Source organism: Zonotrichia albicollis, chromosome 1, assembly GCF_047830755.1.
Source record: "Zonotrichia albicollis isolate bZonAlb1 chromosome 1, bZonAlb1.hap1, whole genome shotgun sequence".
Lineage (NCBI taxonomy): Eukaryota > Metazoa > Chordata > Aves > Passeriformes > Passerellidae > Zonotrichia > Zonotrichia albicollis.
Genome location: NC_133819.1, coordinates 126,096,902 through 126,114,092, shown reverse-complemented (window position 1 = coordinate 126,114,092; position 17,191 = coordinate 126,096,902). Strand labels below are relative to the sequence as shown.

The following is a 17,191-nucleotide window of genomic DNA, read 5'->3' as shown; positions in this document are numbered from 1 at the left end:
TTTCACCTCCTGTTCTGTTGAGTGTTGTGGGTTTTCTGCTTTGGAAAGGCAGGATTTTCCCAGTTCCCAGTACTGCAGCCCCAGGGGCAATGCAGTTGGTGTTGTACTGCCAGGACTCACACACTGCTCTTCGTGAGCCAGGTATGGCAGCGAGGAGTCACACAAACGTCATCCTTGGAGTTATTTAAAGAACAAGGAGAGTCTTTCCGAAGCAAGGCTGCTGACACTCTTGGCTTTCCTGAGGCGAGCAGTCAATGCCGGCAGAGGAACCACAGATGGAGGCGTTGCATAACAGCCTTGCTGGTCGGCTGGTTGATGTATCCCTTGTGACAGGGCATCCCTTCAGCACAGCAGTGGGCAGGGAGGGCAGGAGGGAGGGCAGGCGGATGGAAACTGTCACAAGCTCAATCTGCCCTTGAGTTTATCTTCACATCTTCAAACAACTCCCTGCTTGCAAACTGAGACCCAGAGAAATCAGTCTGAAAGCATGTGTTACTGTTTTAATACTGCTTTTGCTTGTGAAATGTTCTTTGGAGGCTGTGTTATTACAGATGCTTGCTTCTAAGTGATTTATCATGCTCTGCATATTGCTGTTTATAGCTGAATGTCTTTTGTTAGGAAATCCATTTCTGGATTGTGTACAGATACAAACACGTGACTATGAGTTTTCTTCCAGCATTGTTAAGTTAGTGCTTGTCTTTAAGATATCCCTTTAAAGTGAAGGACAAATATACATTGGGTGCATGATTCCTTATTTTATATATAATCAGTGAACAAAAAAAAATTCAACTATAAGGTCTTAGACAAGAGGATAGAATATGAAATGTAAACAACAAAAAAATTGAGTCATAAAATTGTACTTTTTTTAAGTTTTATGTGCACATGCATGTGTGCTCTTTTTTTTTTTGTTCCCATTTTGCCGCAGTTTGATCGTGTACATCATCTTGTACATTATCGCAAGATAAGTAAAAATGTCCAGCTGTTGTAGTCAATGGTTCTGCTGTGTATTTCTTCATGGTTAGCTGTCATCCCTAAAGCACAGAAATGCCTTTTCTTTTTGCCAGATTTGTTTGTCACAAATATGGTTTTAATCTGATTTAGTTGGCCAAGTTGCAAGACCCATGGTTCTCAAAGTTCCAAGTCAAGCAGTTTTAATAGTTTTGTCTGCATGAAGTAGTGCCTGAAGCATACAGATATTGTGGGACAATGTGACAATGCAGACCAAGGGATGAGACTGCTGAAGCTGCACCACAATGATCAGGGCTGAAAGAGTATCATCATCATCTTCATTTGCAAACAGGAAACATCCTACTAAGATGCACTTGGTATCACTTGGGCTTCCTTACTCCCAGCATGTCTAAAGAAAGATGCTGGCCTAAATTTCCTCATCTGCTTAGATGTGCAGTGCAAACAGCAAAATCCTGTCACATAAAGGATAGAGAGCAATTCCCTCTGCCCAGGGGAGGAGCTCTTTGCAGTGCAAGTTGTCAGACACTTCTCCACAGTGGCTCGTGTCAAGTAGATCATACTGGGGATCCAGTAATACTTTCCTACCTACATATTTTCCTTAATGGCAGGTTAAATGAGGACTTTGTGCTAGAGATGAAATAAGGCAAAAATTACCTTAAGCTAGCCAGGAGAATTAGTGACCTGCCAAGCTGTGCTTGGGTAGAAGAGTCAAGGTTGTGTGTGGACAAGAAAAGATTGTTGAAGGGAAGTAAGAGAGAAATAATGTGGTTTATCTATTTTTAAAAGCCAGAGGGTGATGGTAGAGATAAGACTCCTATCAGCTCCACTGGAGAGTTGCAGCTGCATTGCAGTTTTTGCATCTGTATTGAGATGTGTAATGGAGAAAGCATAAATTCAGTCACCTTCATTTTTCTGTGGAGAAAAACAATTAGAAATTATGGATGTTCTCAAGGTAGTTTATTCTTTAAATAAAACTGGTAGATTTTCAAAATGCTGTAGTGTTCAGCAAAGATAGTGTATAACTGCAGTGCTCCAGCTTGTACAAAATACAGTGTGTCTGCAGGATAGTAATGTAACCCCCCTGTGGAAGTGCTCATGTTTGTATTGTATCAAAACTTGCTGTCAGGTGAATGCTGCTTTCAGTGACTCATGAAGAAGTAACTCATTCTCCATGAAGGGTGTGTCTCTTTTGTCCAGAGTAGCTAACACACTAAGTGGGGCTCCCCAGAGAGCAGCAAGGAGGAGCTGTGGCTGTCCAGGACTGCAGAGAGGACTTAATAAAAGCAGATGTTAAGCAGGCACCTGCCAGCTGCTCACAGGCTAAAGCTTCTCCTTTTCATCTGTTTTATGAAAAGATTTATTTATTTGTTAATGTCTTTATTTGCCTTAACCTTAGAATTTTCATTAAATCGTAAGGGTTTTTTTTCTCCCTGAAATTCTTTGATGGTTGTTGGAAAAGACAGGGATACTAGGGGAAGTCTCCTGTCAGGAAGAAAATAGAGTGTAGAAAGACTGGAGCAGAGCACCACAGAGGGACTAAAATGAGGGGCAAGGATGTTTGATTTGAGGAAAACTGTGGACAGTCTGCCTGAGAGCATGCAGAGTGGGATGTGACTGCATTTATTGTTCTCCCAGCTTTCCAAGTCTGTGTTTCTAGTAGGTATAATTTTAAGAGTAAACTTATAACAGTGCTCCTCTGAGACTTTATTCTGAAGAAAGAGGTGCTGTTGTTGCACATGGAGAGAATTCCTTAAATAATTTTAGCTAAATGTTTAAATGTCAATGCCTTTCTGCCTATAAATACTCTTAATTCCTTAGTGTGGAACATTCCACATGCTTAGCCACTTCTACATTTGTGATCTGAAGACAAAGAAACTAGACCATTAGTCCATTGCAAATTGTATGAAAATAGAAAGTAAAAGATGGAAAATGTTGTACTTTATTGACTAATAGTGGAAAAGAGTCCAGTTCTTTTCTGAGAGGAAGAAGAGAATTCAATTCTGTAATGGAAAACGATGCCTTCTTGTCATTAAAGTCTGTGTTGTCTTTGTTAGATGGAAACAGAAATAAGGTTTGAAGTATCCAGTGTAACATGGACATTTCAGTAAGACTGGTAGATTTTTACAACATGCATCTGTAGTTTAATACAGAACACTGCTTGCATAGGACATTATGGAAAGTGGCAAAGATGGTAATGAAAATCATGTTTTGTGTGATTTCTTTTGGTGGCTGTTAGGATGGTTGTACTTCCCTCAGCAGCAGAAGTAACTTTATGGAAGTCTGAGAATGGATAACATGAGCATAATGCCAGACCCACAATAAGTGGCTGTTTTATGTCATGGGAATTATTGCTTGTAATATTTATGAGAGCAGTGTTTTCCTAGACAAAACAGTAATGAAAAATAAGAGTGGTGAGCAGGTTTGCTACCTGATTTGAAAACTACAAGAACATATTCAGCAACTGAGTCTGTACAGCATTATTGTATTTTGGCTTTCTAAACAGCTTCTAACACAAATACATACATTACCGAGGAAGTGTTTCTGTCTAGCAGACCAAACTGAGGAACAAGATGGACCTAGTACTAACCAGAGGCTAGTACTCTCAATTTCCCTTTGATACCTGCAGGCCACAGTTTTAGTAGGCTCTTGTAACAAAAAAAAGGTTGAATTCAGAGCAAGAACACTAAAGATGACAGCAGAGTTAAGCCAGATGCATTTTTCAGCTACCACATATTATGTCAGTGGTTTAATTCTTTTCAATACAAAGTATGCAAGTAATTAAAAAGCAAACAGAAACACAACAAAAAGCCCTGGGCTCATAGAGCAAATATATTTCATAGCACAATGAATGTTTAATGTTAAAAGCATCTCAGAAAAGCATTCAGATCAAGAGTGCTTATAAATATTCCTAAAACCTCCCTTCAGTTTTATTCCATCTAAATTGACCATCTTGTATGCTTACAATGCTTTATTAAAAATAAGTTTCATAGGACTTCTTAATCCATCTTCGTGTTTCCAGATCATTTATGAAGCTCTGCCTTTATTTCACTCTAAAGGTAAATATGTATTTTGGTTATTTCCTGTAATGGTATTACAGGTCATAGGTAAATTGCTTGGAAACAAATGACAGGGAAGGCAATAATTTGCAGACAAATTTTGTCCAAATCTCCTACTATTCCCATATAACCATATGTGGTAATTGTTGCCTCCAGCTTTTTCTGCATCCTCTACCACTTTGGAAGGTGTTTTGTGTATTGCACATTATTGAATATCATCCTTCCTCTGGTCTCACATTGTGTGTTGTCCATCCTCTGCCTGACAATGCAACCTTTAATTGTTGATGATTTAGTATTGATGTGTTGCAGTTGTCTCAGTTACTGGGTCAGATTCTAACATCGGGTCCATTTTGTTCCACCAGTGGCATGTGTTTTGAAAACAAAACCAACATAGCTCTGAGCAACCTGGTATGGTTAAAGATGTCCCTGCCCATGCAAGGGCGCTGGAACTACATGATCTTTAGGGTCCCTTGCAATGCAGGCCATTCTGTGATTAACTTTTTGTTTGGTTGGTTTTGGTTTTGGTTTTGGTTTTCATTGACATCTCTCTCTAAAAGGACAGTGTTTTCACTTCCCTCAAAGAAGGGAATCAAAGGTGAGTAACCAGAGTTCAGAAATTTCCTGAGGGACTAACTGACTTCCCTGTAGCTTCAAAGAGAAACTACCGTGTGTCCATAATTGTCACAAATCGTTGCTCATACTACTGGGTTTTGGGTGCTACAACTATTTATAAGTGAATAAGTCTACTTTAAATGGTGGTGGTGGGATAAAAGGTGAAATGCTAATTTAATTTAAGGTAGATCTGAAGGTCTGATATAGATGCTATAATGTCACAGTTTAAGTGAACTATGGCATCTTGCTTAATGGCCATAGCGCAGTGTAATGCAAAGTAGAGGTGCATGGTCCTGTTTTTCCTTTCATGACAAATGTTTTCAGTTCATGCTATTACAGCAAGAATGATCATTCCCAGCTGCATTATCACCAGATCTGTGTGTGAAACATCCCTTTTCACACTGGGATTTGTACCCATGATGTGGTTTAAATCAAAGCTCTAGGTCTAGTGTTGGGGTTTTTAACTCTCATTATTTGGGATGCTGGACACTTAACAATACTACATGAATGAAAAAAAAATATGACTAATCTGCAACCACTTCTCCTTGCAAACATCTATCAGTTAGAAAATTGTACCCTAGGAAAACATCCTGAGCTGGTAAAAACAGAACAATTTAATTTTTTACAGACTCAAGAGGGGCCTTGTACCTCAGATTATTTTAAACTCATCTTCAGTGGGGTTATTAAGGAGGAGCATCTTCAATGAAGTAATTAGTGTTGAGTGGTGAAGAAATAGATATGGTCATGGAGTCTAATACCTGTTATCAATGAACACTGGCTGCTGTCTAGAATAGACAGTCTAGATGGTCCATACTTTCTTATTTTCTTGTTGATATTATTCTGTTGTACATAAATACATAAATCTTGGTGCAGTTATTCCTGCTTGGGATTTCTTTGACATTCACATGCACATGCTGTACAGTGTATATGCAGGGGACAGTGATATTGGAAAGCCCAAACTTCTCCACACACCAACTGTGCAGATGGTTTACACAGCCAAAGAGAAAAAAGAAAGCTGGCAACCATAGTGATGCTTTAACATGGATGTGTAGGTAGTGTCAAGCACCTTTGGCTCATGCCTGATAGGTCCTACTCTGCCCAGAAGCTTCAGTGTCATTTCCTTACTGTCCATTCATCTGCTTGAATCTTGTTTCTCTAGTGTCTGTTTTCATATCCATCATTTTTTAACATATCTTTAGTTCTTACCTGTTCAGCAAAGTTTGACTCATGAGATGAGGAGATGGCTGTCTAAGAGGTTGTATTCGAGTCTTTTGGAAGAAACTAAGTTGTTTTGGGCTTTTGAAAAGTTTGAAGATTTGTTTAAAAAACAAGAAGAAAGATGGATGTTTGATTTAATGTATTTCTTCTTTATAAGAGATGGGTCAGTGAAGAGATGGCTTTGTGACCTAATTGTTTCAAAGTCAGTTTCCCTTGTTAAAGACACTTTTTTTGTTTAGGCTTGGAGATTAGCTGGCAGTGATACTTCACAGTTCAAAATGTCCAGTTGAAATTTAAGTGCTAAGGTAACAACAGAAACCTCTCATCTGTAATTGTGAGATTTTTTTTTTTTTAAAGCAACCTATCTGAAAAATCTGAAAGACCTAGTGGTAAACTGTGTGTCACCCAAAACAAGTTGATATGGTGCAGAGTGTGTACAAGGTGGTGATGCTTACTGCACAATATATTTTTAATGTGGTGGGATTTATTTCAGTTTGTAAACTAGCATTCTCTTTCCTAAAACAGAAGGACTCGGGTCTCCTTTAGCTCTTCAACACATTGCAGTGTGTTGTCAGAACATCACTTTGTCTCTTGAGTCATCATGGCATAAAATTGGCGAAGGCAGTTTCTTGACACTGGAATAGCCTCGGGGGCTTCACTTTGTATCTCTGGTGTGTAATTCAGTAAAACACTGGGTTGTTACAAAGTACATCATTCACATGTCTGGCTGACTGAGACATTTTCATTCCGAAGCTCCTTCTCGTCTCAGCAATAGTTCAGGGTGTATCCTGAACTGTGGTTTGATAAACGTGGAAGGAGCTTGATGTAAAGAAATGCTGAAGTTACTGGATATACTCGCATCAAAAAGGCAATTGATAGGAGGTGATGTCATAACAAATAAAGTAATGATGAGCTTGGAGCTTCTGCTCTCCATGTCTGGTAGCTTGAAAACAGAACAGTTGCAGAAGTAACTAAATCAAACCTGCTACAAGGCACTGTTTGTCTCTTGAATAATGTAACTAGATTTCTCTGCTCCCTGCCCTGGAATGTGACTGAAGCCCAGACATGAGGATAGTCTATGGAGGAGGGAGAAAATGAGGAATAGCTGATAAAACAAGAGCCATAGCTGATAGAACATGTATTGAAATATCTAGAATATATTCTTTTTGTGATTTTCTAATCTGGTCACAGTGTGTAAGGAAATTTGTCACTCATGGGGATAGGATGATACATCACTTGTGGGAATGTCCCTATTGCATCTTCCTTTGACACAGTCTGTGCTGGCTGCAGAGTACTGCAAGTGGTCTGTAGAGTCCCACATATAAGGTATGAGAGTTTATGTGTTATTGGTATTTGTACTATGCACCCTATTGCTCTACCTGAAAAGTATCTGGAAGTGCTGCTATCTCAATAATGATCTTTTGAGAAAATGAAAACCAAGAAAGAAAAAGCATCAAAATCTGGCCTGTAATTAGGCTGGGTGTAAAGCTAAATGTCAGTTGTGTATGTTACTGTATTTAGAAGGAAAAATTTTCATCACCTGTTCAAAACAAAAAGTTCATTAGCACCAAATAATTCCAACTTCATTAGTTGTAAACAAGTGATGAAGAGAGCAGCACTGGAGTTCTGCTGTTCCTTACAGGTGACTGAGCTATCTATCCTTGTGAGTCAAGTCATAGATTTCAACAGGAAAAGGAAAATAACAGTGTTCTTGTAGATGATGTTGACATGACCATGTTAACACCACATGGAGCACCTTTCATGATGGATGTACTCTTATTAACAAGAGATGAGCACAGACTTGTAGGATGGTCAGGGAAATGGAAAGAGAACCCATCTGAGAGGTGTACCTGGATGCTCTCCATGAATGTGTGCATAGACAAAATAGCTTTGAATGAGCTACCACAGGTACTGTAGTCTGTGTAGCCCTGCAGAACTGCCCCAAGGACAGGAGATGAAGGGAAGTTGGGACTGGAGAGAGCAAGATGAGCTAACTGTTTGCCTTCCCTGTTCTGAAGCAGGTTTCTAATGGATGGAGAAGGACAGAAGTACAGCCAGTTGTGAGGTGAACTGCAGTGTGTGTCTCCTGAATGCCTGCAATAGCAAAGAAACCATTGAAGATGGTTTATGGAGCTGTGACTGCTTGGCTTGTGCATGCCATAGAAACAATGGCTGAGTGGTCGCACTCTTTGGGAGGTGCAATCTCACTTTGGCAGGAAGCAGGGGACCCTCTCAGAGGTGTTTCTTGCCTGGAGTCTCCAGATCTCTTTCAGCAGTGCTGGCAGCTCTGGCCAACATTGTCCAGAGTCAGTGGCTTTTTATTTACAGTTCTCTTTGCTTCTTGTTTGAAAAAAAGAATTATTTCCAAATAATTGGAAAGCGCAGAATGAATGACAGGTAAATATTAAAAATAAACAGAAACTGACCCTTGGGTAATTTTTGAGACTGCTTGATTTCAGGAAAGTGTTCACATTAGTAACAGAACAACATGCCCGTGGCTCTTTGATTTGATGAGATGAGGACTTGCAGGTTTTTGCAAGGGTTTCATCTATATATATTATTAGAAAAAAATTATACTTTAATGTATGTGTGGTAGAAAAAAGTTAAGTATTATTTTAAACTTGACTTACAGCAACTGTTTAGAGACAAATTGTGCTAGGCAAATCACCCACGTATGTGCATTAGGACTGTATAATTGCAGTAATATTATAAAACATATTTTGGGAATATTCATACAGTGTAGGAATCACACTGTCTGCAATAGATAAGGGGGAAGAAGGAAAAGCAAAACATTTTTTATTGTGCATTTTCTCTTACTTTGGGAAAGACAAAGTTCCTGTAGCATCTGCTGTAAGGGTATCTTTAGCTAATCATTCTTCTCAAAACTTAAGCAAGATTTATGGACTTTTTGTTTTGTTTCTTTTCTGTCTTTTTTCACGTTCAGCATGTAATTTGTATTGCATTGAGCAAATGGTCCAGCCCTTTTCCCTGAGGAAAGCATCAGAAGTGTGAAGTTTTCTTTCTGTAAACAGTACCCTGTCAAAGTGATCTCATTTTTGAGTGGGGATGTACCTGTGAACAAACTAGAACAGTAGCATAAGGCACAGGCAGGAAAGGCATGGAACATGAATATTTTGGATAAATTTGGAATAACTGGTCTATTGCTTCAGGGCACTATTGAGGCTTGGTTTGCTGACAAGAGTTATTTGTTGCATCAGCAAGTGGCCTTTAAAGTAGAAAAAATGGAACAGAAAATCTTCCCCAAAAATCCTCAAGATTTGTGGATGACCATAAGGGATAACAGTGCTCTGCAGGGTTCTGTTATTCTTTTCTTAATTTAATTTTTGCTTTGCACTCATAATCTATCAAGAGATTACCCTTTATTTGGTTGTTCTGTTTTGAAGCAGACAATTTCTGTGTCATACTTCTACTTAATCTTCAGTCATTGCCCCAAGGGCTCTTCACCAGATAAGTTTTCCTGATAGGTTGCAGCTGTTGGAAAAATAAAAATTATTCATTGGATCAATCTTTTCAATATATAGAGTAAATTGTTCCTGTAAACTGCACCTTATCTCCCAGTGTGGAATTTGGCTTGCCTCACTGTTCCTGTTTATGCAGGGCATTTTAAACTGGAGATCTTATCACTAGCCAATGATGAGAGCAGTGTTTTACTACCCATCCTCTCCCTCCCTACTCCCAGGACGCTGTATCCCATATTTTGTAAATCAGATAGTAAGATCTAGAGTTCAATCCTGTTTCCATATGGATAGGTTTGAAATTTCAGTTATCTTTAAGGAAGTCAGACAAGTTGCTCAGAAAGCAGTAATAAAAAGGTTTCTATGAAAAGGGCATTTTCCATCTGTTTTGCAAAACTTGAGCAAACTTTTCTGGGCAGCCTTAGGATGCAAAGCAGCTATTCCTGCCACTGGACTGCAGAGGGGGCAGCAGGAGCATGTCCATGGGATGTGTTTACATCAGAAATCACAGTAAATTTGACATCCTGTTCATTTCTGATGCAGCTCTGCCAGCACTCACAGAGAGGCCTGGTGTGGTGGTAGGCTCCATGGCAGCCTGGGTGTCATCACTGGATTGTTCCTCCTCAGAGGGGGAGGGCACTGGGAAAGGGTGCTCCAGTGCTCCTGGGGGCACACCTGGCCGGGGAGCTTGAGGAGGTGGCTGGAGCTGCAGAGGGAGAGACAAGGGAGAGCTCTGTGTGGGGGAGAGTCCATCAGCCAACCTTTGGAACAAAATACTGCAATTTCTTGGGTATCTACATCTACAAATTGGTAGTAAAAACGAACGGATTGTCTTCTGTCTAATTTTAGTTTTAGTGAAAGTGGAGACAGTGGAGAAATAGGTGTTTTTAAAAACAGGCCCATTCTTTGTGGAGCAGTGCTAGATGCAAGTTCTAATAAAACACTCAGAGAAGCCTGCCTGTTACACACCACTTTCCCTTTGGTTCTGTTAAACTGTATTTTCTACTCCAGGATGCTGAGAACCACTCTGTGAATGTCTCCCATCTCTTAGGACTGATGTGCAGAGAATTTTATTGTCTTTAAGCCTCACAGTCCAAATGGAAAGTCAATGTCTGAGTTACTGAGGACTCTGTCAAGTGCTCTCAGGCTCTAACACACCAGCCGGACTTCCAAAGGCCCTTTGGATAACTGAACCACAAAATCCATTAGCTTGGCCAGGAGGAGGTGGGGAACTTTGAGGTGCTCTTTGATGCATTTTTCTTTTTTTCCTTCAGAAGTTCAGGTATATATGTTTTTTAGGACAAAAGTTCTTATATTTGTATTTTCATCTGAATTAATTCTGTTCACTGTCAGTATTAAAAAAAATTGCTTGTGTATAACAAGGACAGCAGAAACAATGAAGGGCCTCTGTTCTGCATATGAATTAGTCTGCAAATATGAAGCTAGCATGGAAAATGTTAATTTTATGTTTGACCACAATGAGCAAAGGCAGAAATCCCTAACTTCTAATCAGTGCATTATTGGTGTATCTCTCTTTTAAATATCAAACATCAGTTCCCTTTTTAAATATGTGAACAATAACACTCTCAATGTTCTGAGATATATCATTCTAGTATTATGCTGATTTTATATAATATTTGGAAATATTTTCCTTTGCTTTTTGCTTTATTGTGAAAGTTATGGCTTTTACTAAAGAATGCTGAAGACCTTGGACTATTTGTATGGATTATTCTCTCTGTATTTTGTGGGTTTGTGTTTGACAAGTGAGTAATTTTTAATCTCCATAATCAGCAACCAGACACAAGAGCAAAAAGTAAGATAATTTATCTGTATGTCAGTATTTTGAATTATTACATGGTAACCAAGTATTATGGCAAATGCAAGTCCTGTATGGACTAAGAATATTTTGTAGCATAATGTAGTTCTTTATAGAAGAGTGGTTGTAGTTACTTGAGATACATGGAATCACAGTCATGTACATGGATTTTCTTGCTGGTTCTTTGTTGGGATGTTGGTTTTTGCCTTTAATGATGAATTGAACAAAATGAAAATGTTTTTATTTTACCTATATAATGTAATTCAGGATTTTTACTTCAGAAGTGCTTCTGTTATTACTCGTGTACTGATTACAATGATTCATTATATGATGAATCATAGTTTTGGTGTCAAAAGCTTCTAACAACATGTTTATCAGTATTGGTGCAGTGCTCAGTATGACATTATCAGTGTGGTGTGGCTGTAGTCAAGTGACCAGACTTGGGTTTCAGAGGTGTCTTTATGAGAATTTAGCACATGTAAGTATGGGAGGGAGAGAGCAATTTAAATATAGTTTTATTTTGTCCCAGTTATAGCTTATTAATGCACACATATTTATATGGTACTTCTTACAAAAGGTCTCCAGGTGTTTTGTGAACCACTGTCATAAGCTGAATTTTGGGTGGAGGACAGTAGACAGTTAATATGGAATAATAGCATTTTTGTGCTTGACTGCTTCTCTTCTTATCAATCCTAGTTAATGATTTTTTTTATCTTTTCTTCAAGTAAACTTGGTTGTGCTCTTCAATAGGGTCAATTTTATCAAAAACACCTGCTACCACTTTCTCTGCTCTGAGAATATTCTCTAGTACCCTTAAAATATGCTTAGGTAAAAGCGTTAGACTTAAAACGCAGTCTTTCCAAGAGGAAATCTTCAGGCTTTTTGATCTAAGCCAGGCAAGTAATAAAGAGTAGTGTAAAGACTGAAAAACTAGAATAAAATTTGTATTTGTAAAGATTTCTTTGAGAGCAAGCTTGAAGAATAGAAAAAAAATTAGAACTGTCATATAGGTGTGTCCAGATGGGAATAGTACATAGGAGGGAGTCTGAAGGTAACAGTGGCCAGGAACTGGCAGAAGAAATGGGACAGCAGGAGATTGGACACTGCATTGATTTGGAACATTTGCATAGCCTTGGGCTTGTCTGGGACCCTCTTTTTCTCATCCCTTGGAGCTGAAACCCAGCCTTTCCTTGTAGATAGCTTTGACTGGGGAAACTGTGATGGGTGGTTTGATTGATAAATTATTATCAAAAAAGCAATCAATCAATTCATCATCAAAATCAGAGAAAGGATTGATCAAGAGTAAGTGTAGTAACCAAGTCTGATTGGCCTTGGCTGTTAAAGAAAAGGACCCTTAATTGCCAGGCTGGCTAGATCAGTGTGTTGCAGGGATCCGGTGAAACCACTCCCCCTGCTGAGGATACAGGGAGACATGAAACAGACACCTGGGGTGGTGGTAAAAGGTCTACCTCCAAGGACCTGTAACTTCTACTGCTAATATCTCAGCTGATTTGTTGTAATTCGGCTATTTCATGTGTTTGGATTTACAAACACTTGGAAGGAAAGGATCCAAAACTGCTTGGTTCTCAAACGCAGACTGGGCTGACACAAATGCATCCATTCAAAAGTTGGGAGATGGAATTTGGAGACTGGGATGTGAGGTTAGAGAAAAGAAGAAGTGTTCATAATTGACATAGTACATGATCTTAAAACTGATTTAAATTTTATTGCACCTAATAACAGTAACATCAAGACTTATGATTTCAGTGCGCAGAAAATCGCCTTAGCAATGGTGAGATAAATGTTTTGGGAACAATTGATGCATAACAAGTTGTTCTCCCCTCTGAGTCCAAATAGTGTTGAACAGCTGTGTGCAGGTTCAACTTTCCAGTAGAGAAAGCTGGAAAATATTGGGGAAATCTTAAGGCGTGAACTCACATGTGATGCTGACTAAATGCAGATGGCTTTAGTGGTTGCTGTCTTCAGTTTTATGCCTTGCCTGTATCTCAAAGGCTGCTGCTGCAGTACTGGCTGTATGATATATGAAATATGTGTGTTTACATTTATGAGCCAAACTGTAAAAATGGAACAGAGTCACATAAGCCAACACTTGTAGCTGCTAAAATTCTTGTGGCTGGGAAGTATGAGCAGAGTGTTCTTGCTTGCTGGATGCAATTGAGGAGCAGTAAATAGTAAAAATGACTGTCATTCAGAATGGGCAAAGAGAAAGCCCAAAGTTCATTTTATTTGGGCTGATATCCTGGTAAATTGGATCAGGAAGAAAAAAGGATTCCAGTAATTGCAAGAGTGTAGTTTAGAATGGCTGGAAATGGCATGGATTCTCATGACTATTCCTATTCTTTGCCTGCTTGTGAAAACTTCCACTTTATGTACAGATGCCAGTGCTGACAATTTTGGGACATTGTAAAATTATGTGGAGCAAGGGCTAGATTTTCAGAACAGCAGTGCTATCATTGTAGAGGGGACAAAAAAAATCAAAATAACTAGAAGGTAGTTATAAACTGCTTGGGGAAACTTTGTGATTAGCTCCGAGTCTAGACTCTGACATCTTGACACCAACTTGGCAGACACTTGCAACAACTGCTGTAGTGAGATGTTGCAATCCTGGAGAGGCCTGGATGGGAACATGTTAGTTCTGTTGCCACACGGACAGAAGAGCTTTTTACAGAAGAGCTGATTACAAACACTAGGGATCAGCTTCTCCATCTTATCAGGAACTTTTGCTCATTTTGTCCTCGTATGTTGCAGAAACACAGATAGTAATGATTCATTCACAGCTGGATAGTCACAGGGACAGTTGGTGTAGTCTGACAGGAATGGGCTACAGAGCAGGTGAAGCCTTCTCAGAAACTAGATTTTCATACTGGGATATTAGGTAACTGGAAAATCATCTGGCAGTGTTGGTCTTGAGAAAGTGTAGCATCTTCATGTCAGCCCTGAGGAAGGGTCTTCTGAGCCCAGAGGAATTTGGCATTCTGAGTGAAACACTCCTCTGCAGGCACGAGGAGCTAATGGGTGACAGATTAAGAATTCAGCTGATTATAGCAGACATTCCAAGACCTTTCCAATACTTGATGATGACCATATGGCTGCTGTGCTCTTTGCAGAAGCCTTGGCTGGAGGAAAGAAGGGTTTCTACAGATATAATCAGAATGTAGCAGGAACCATCATCAGTGTTTCAGCTCCAGGCACTGATGTGTTGCAAAAGACAGTTGTGAGAGTTAAGCTGTTGTGCGGCGTGGGAGAGTGTTCATCAGCATCTGTGTGGGTCCTTGCCTCAGCCAGAAAGCAGCTGTGAACCTTTTCATGGGCAAGGTCAAGGTTTGCTCACTAAAATACCAAGAGCCTTTCACTGCAGTGTAGTTTCCAGTTAATGAACCTTCCACCTGATGGGTGAGATAGGATTCCAGAAAAGGGAGTGCACCCAGCACATCCTGTTCCTCTTGGTGACTTACTGACCAACAGTTGATGGGAAACAGCAGGTACTGACCACTTATTATCTTGGGCTTTAAATCAGACTCAGCCTGATCTGCTCAGTAGAGCTCCTCACAAAGCACAGAGATATCTCCAGAGACCCAGAAAGCAAAATATGGGGTGGGGGGAAGTGTCCTATTGTAAGAAAAAAATTAACTTGATCTCTAGGAATTGAGAAGATGATTTTGGATGATCAGTCATATGTTTGAAAGCAAATGTTTTCAAAAAATTGTCTGTTTTGATCCCACCCACAAGGTGGAAATCCCACAAGGATTTCCAGCCCACAAGGATGGAAAGCAAAAGTTTGCTAATATAGTGGGTTTGGTAGTTTTATTTTGGTGCATTGACTTCTCAGAAATTTTACATTGGGAGAGAGTTACTCTTGGGTAAAAAAGACAGAACATAATTTTTACAAAGAAAAATTTCCTTCCTTGCCTAAAAAATCCCCCATGGCTCCTTGAGCAATGGATCACTGTATCCTGGTTCCTGGTGGCATTTACCATTGTCCAAATCTTCTCTTCCTTTCCCTGAAAAGCTGGCTGCTCTCCTTTCCCTTATTACTCCTCCTCCATGTCCTCTCCTCTAACTTACACAGGTTCCCATTGAGACCAGGCTGAGGCAGCAGTGGGCCCCTGTGCCATCATGCTGGTTCAGGCACCCATCACACCTGCAAAACAACCTCCTCTCCCTTTCTCTCCCCTACCCCCCTACCCTTCCTGCACCATTTTTATGCCAGTTTCCTAATTACTTAAAATATTTGGTTTTTAATCTGACCAGGAAAAATTTAGGATCAATCTTTTGCAGAGAGTATGGGAATGTTAATAGTTAAGCAGAAGCAATGAACTCACATCCCTTAGTTCCAGTTCACAGTTTTTCTTTACACTACAGAGACTAATGTATGTTGATATTGTTGCTAGTAATCTCACCCAATTTTGCATTTTTGTCTTCATCCAAGAAAACCACCTTAAGAACACACTTTGCTCTAAGAATATGAATAGCTGAAATTCTGAAATATAAAAAAGGATCAAAGTCAAAGTTATAGAGAGTCACAGTAATCCTGAAAATTTTATACAAAGATGTATTCTCTTTTCCCACTTCTTTTCCTGCTAACACTGAGTTAGTTTGCTTATAGAAGCCTCTTGATATGCTCAGGTTGCCAGAAAACCAAGATTTGGAGAACTCTGTGCAGTGGCTTGTTTTTGTTACTGTGCTGTGCTGGCTTAGGATTTGGGCTAAGTGAAAAAATACTAAAAAAGAGCTAAATTTTTATTGATGTGTTTCCTGCCTCGCACTCACTGTGTTTCAGGAAATCTTTGGAAGAACTGGACATGGATAAAGTAACAGCAGCCATGGTACTCACCAGTTTATCCACCAGCCCTTTGGTCCGCAGCCCTCCTGTCCGACCCAACGGTAAGCCTTTGGAGCCTGGGGCTGCGGGAAGGGGGGCTTGTTCCCAGGAGCTGTGCCCATGGGGGAGAACAAATGGTGAGTGGCTGTCTTCTGCTGTGTTGGGGATCATACTGAGCTTTGCTCCAACCTAGTCAAAGTCTGGTGCAGCACTGGAAGAAATGAAAAGAAACATTAACTGTAGAGCACCTCTGGTTTATGAAATGGGAGATGTCCATTCCATAAATGGGATATGAGCACTTCAAAAAGTCTCTTGATGTCTCTGAAACACTTAATTTTTCAAAGAGTTTGTTTGCATTTGCACACATACAGTCCTAGAGTTGTAGAATGGTTAGAATTGGGAAAGACCTCTAAGATCACTAAGTCTAACCATCAACCTGGCACCACCGCCATGTTCACTTCTAAACCATGTCCTGAGTGCCATATCCAGGAAACATGAAAGCAGTTCTTCTTGTCATCTACTCAATGGAAATGAGATCAGATTTTAGCCAAAGCCACAATAAGGCAAAGAACTTCCAGATCACAGCTCTTGGCTGAGAGGCTGTGCAGTAGCAATCTGCCCAGCAAGCAGTCTGCTTCTCTGCACCTCCAGTTCCTGTGCTGTGTGTAACTCTCTGATGGTCTTCCATCAAATCTATAATCCCTGTAAAGACTATTTCATTCATGGTATAGCAGAAGACACCCAAATTTAAAAAAATGTAAAAAGTTTCAGGTAATGAGAAGATCGATTATGAAATGTAATTGATCTATGCAAGATTGACTGGAGTTACAATAAATTTTTAGGAGTGTTTTATTTTAAGGAATTATTTGAATTAGGATAACCTTGTTAGGGTACCTCAGCGTTGTTTGTATGACTGACTTTTCTTACTCACTTGTAACTGCTAAAAAACCCTAGATGCTCTCCTACTGTCAGTCATTGGAAGATTGAGAAATACTTGCTTTTCTTCATGGAAACAGGCATGATCCACAGTATGATGTTCTTAAAGGAATTCATAGCCAGTGTCAGTGCTGTGTTTTTTCCATTTATTTTCAGAAAATGTAAGTTTTATCCATTTGGTTGGAATTCTGGCTGTGAACACCCATGGCCTTTGTTCATGTGCTTTCCAGTGTTGAAAGCCAGAAGTGCTTATTGGAGTGCCACT

The 17,191-nt window shown here is 39.7% G+C and overlaps 1 protein-coding gene across 2 annotated transcripts in view; it reads left to right on the top strand.

Moving 5' to 3' along the window:
• Positions 1 to 17,191, top strand: part of ZNF704 (zinc finger protein 704) — an 86,431-nt gene that overhangs the window by 47,136 nt on the left and 22,104 nt on the right. For both annotated transcript variants that reach the window (XM_074553075.1, XM_074553068.1), the window contains exon 3: positions 15,949 to 16,052. In XM_074553075.1, the coding sequence (XP_074409176.1) occupies positions 15,949 to 16,052 (104 nt within the window). The remainder of the gene's footprint in view (positions 1 to 15,948; positions 16,053 to 17,191) is intronic.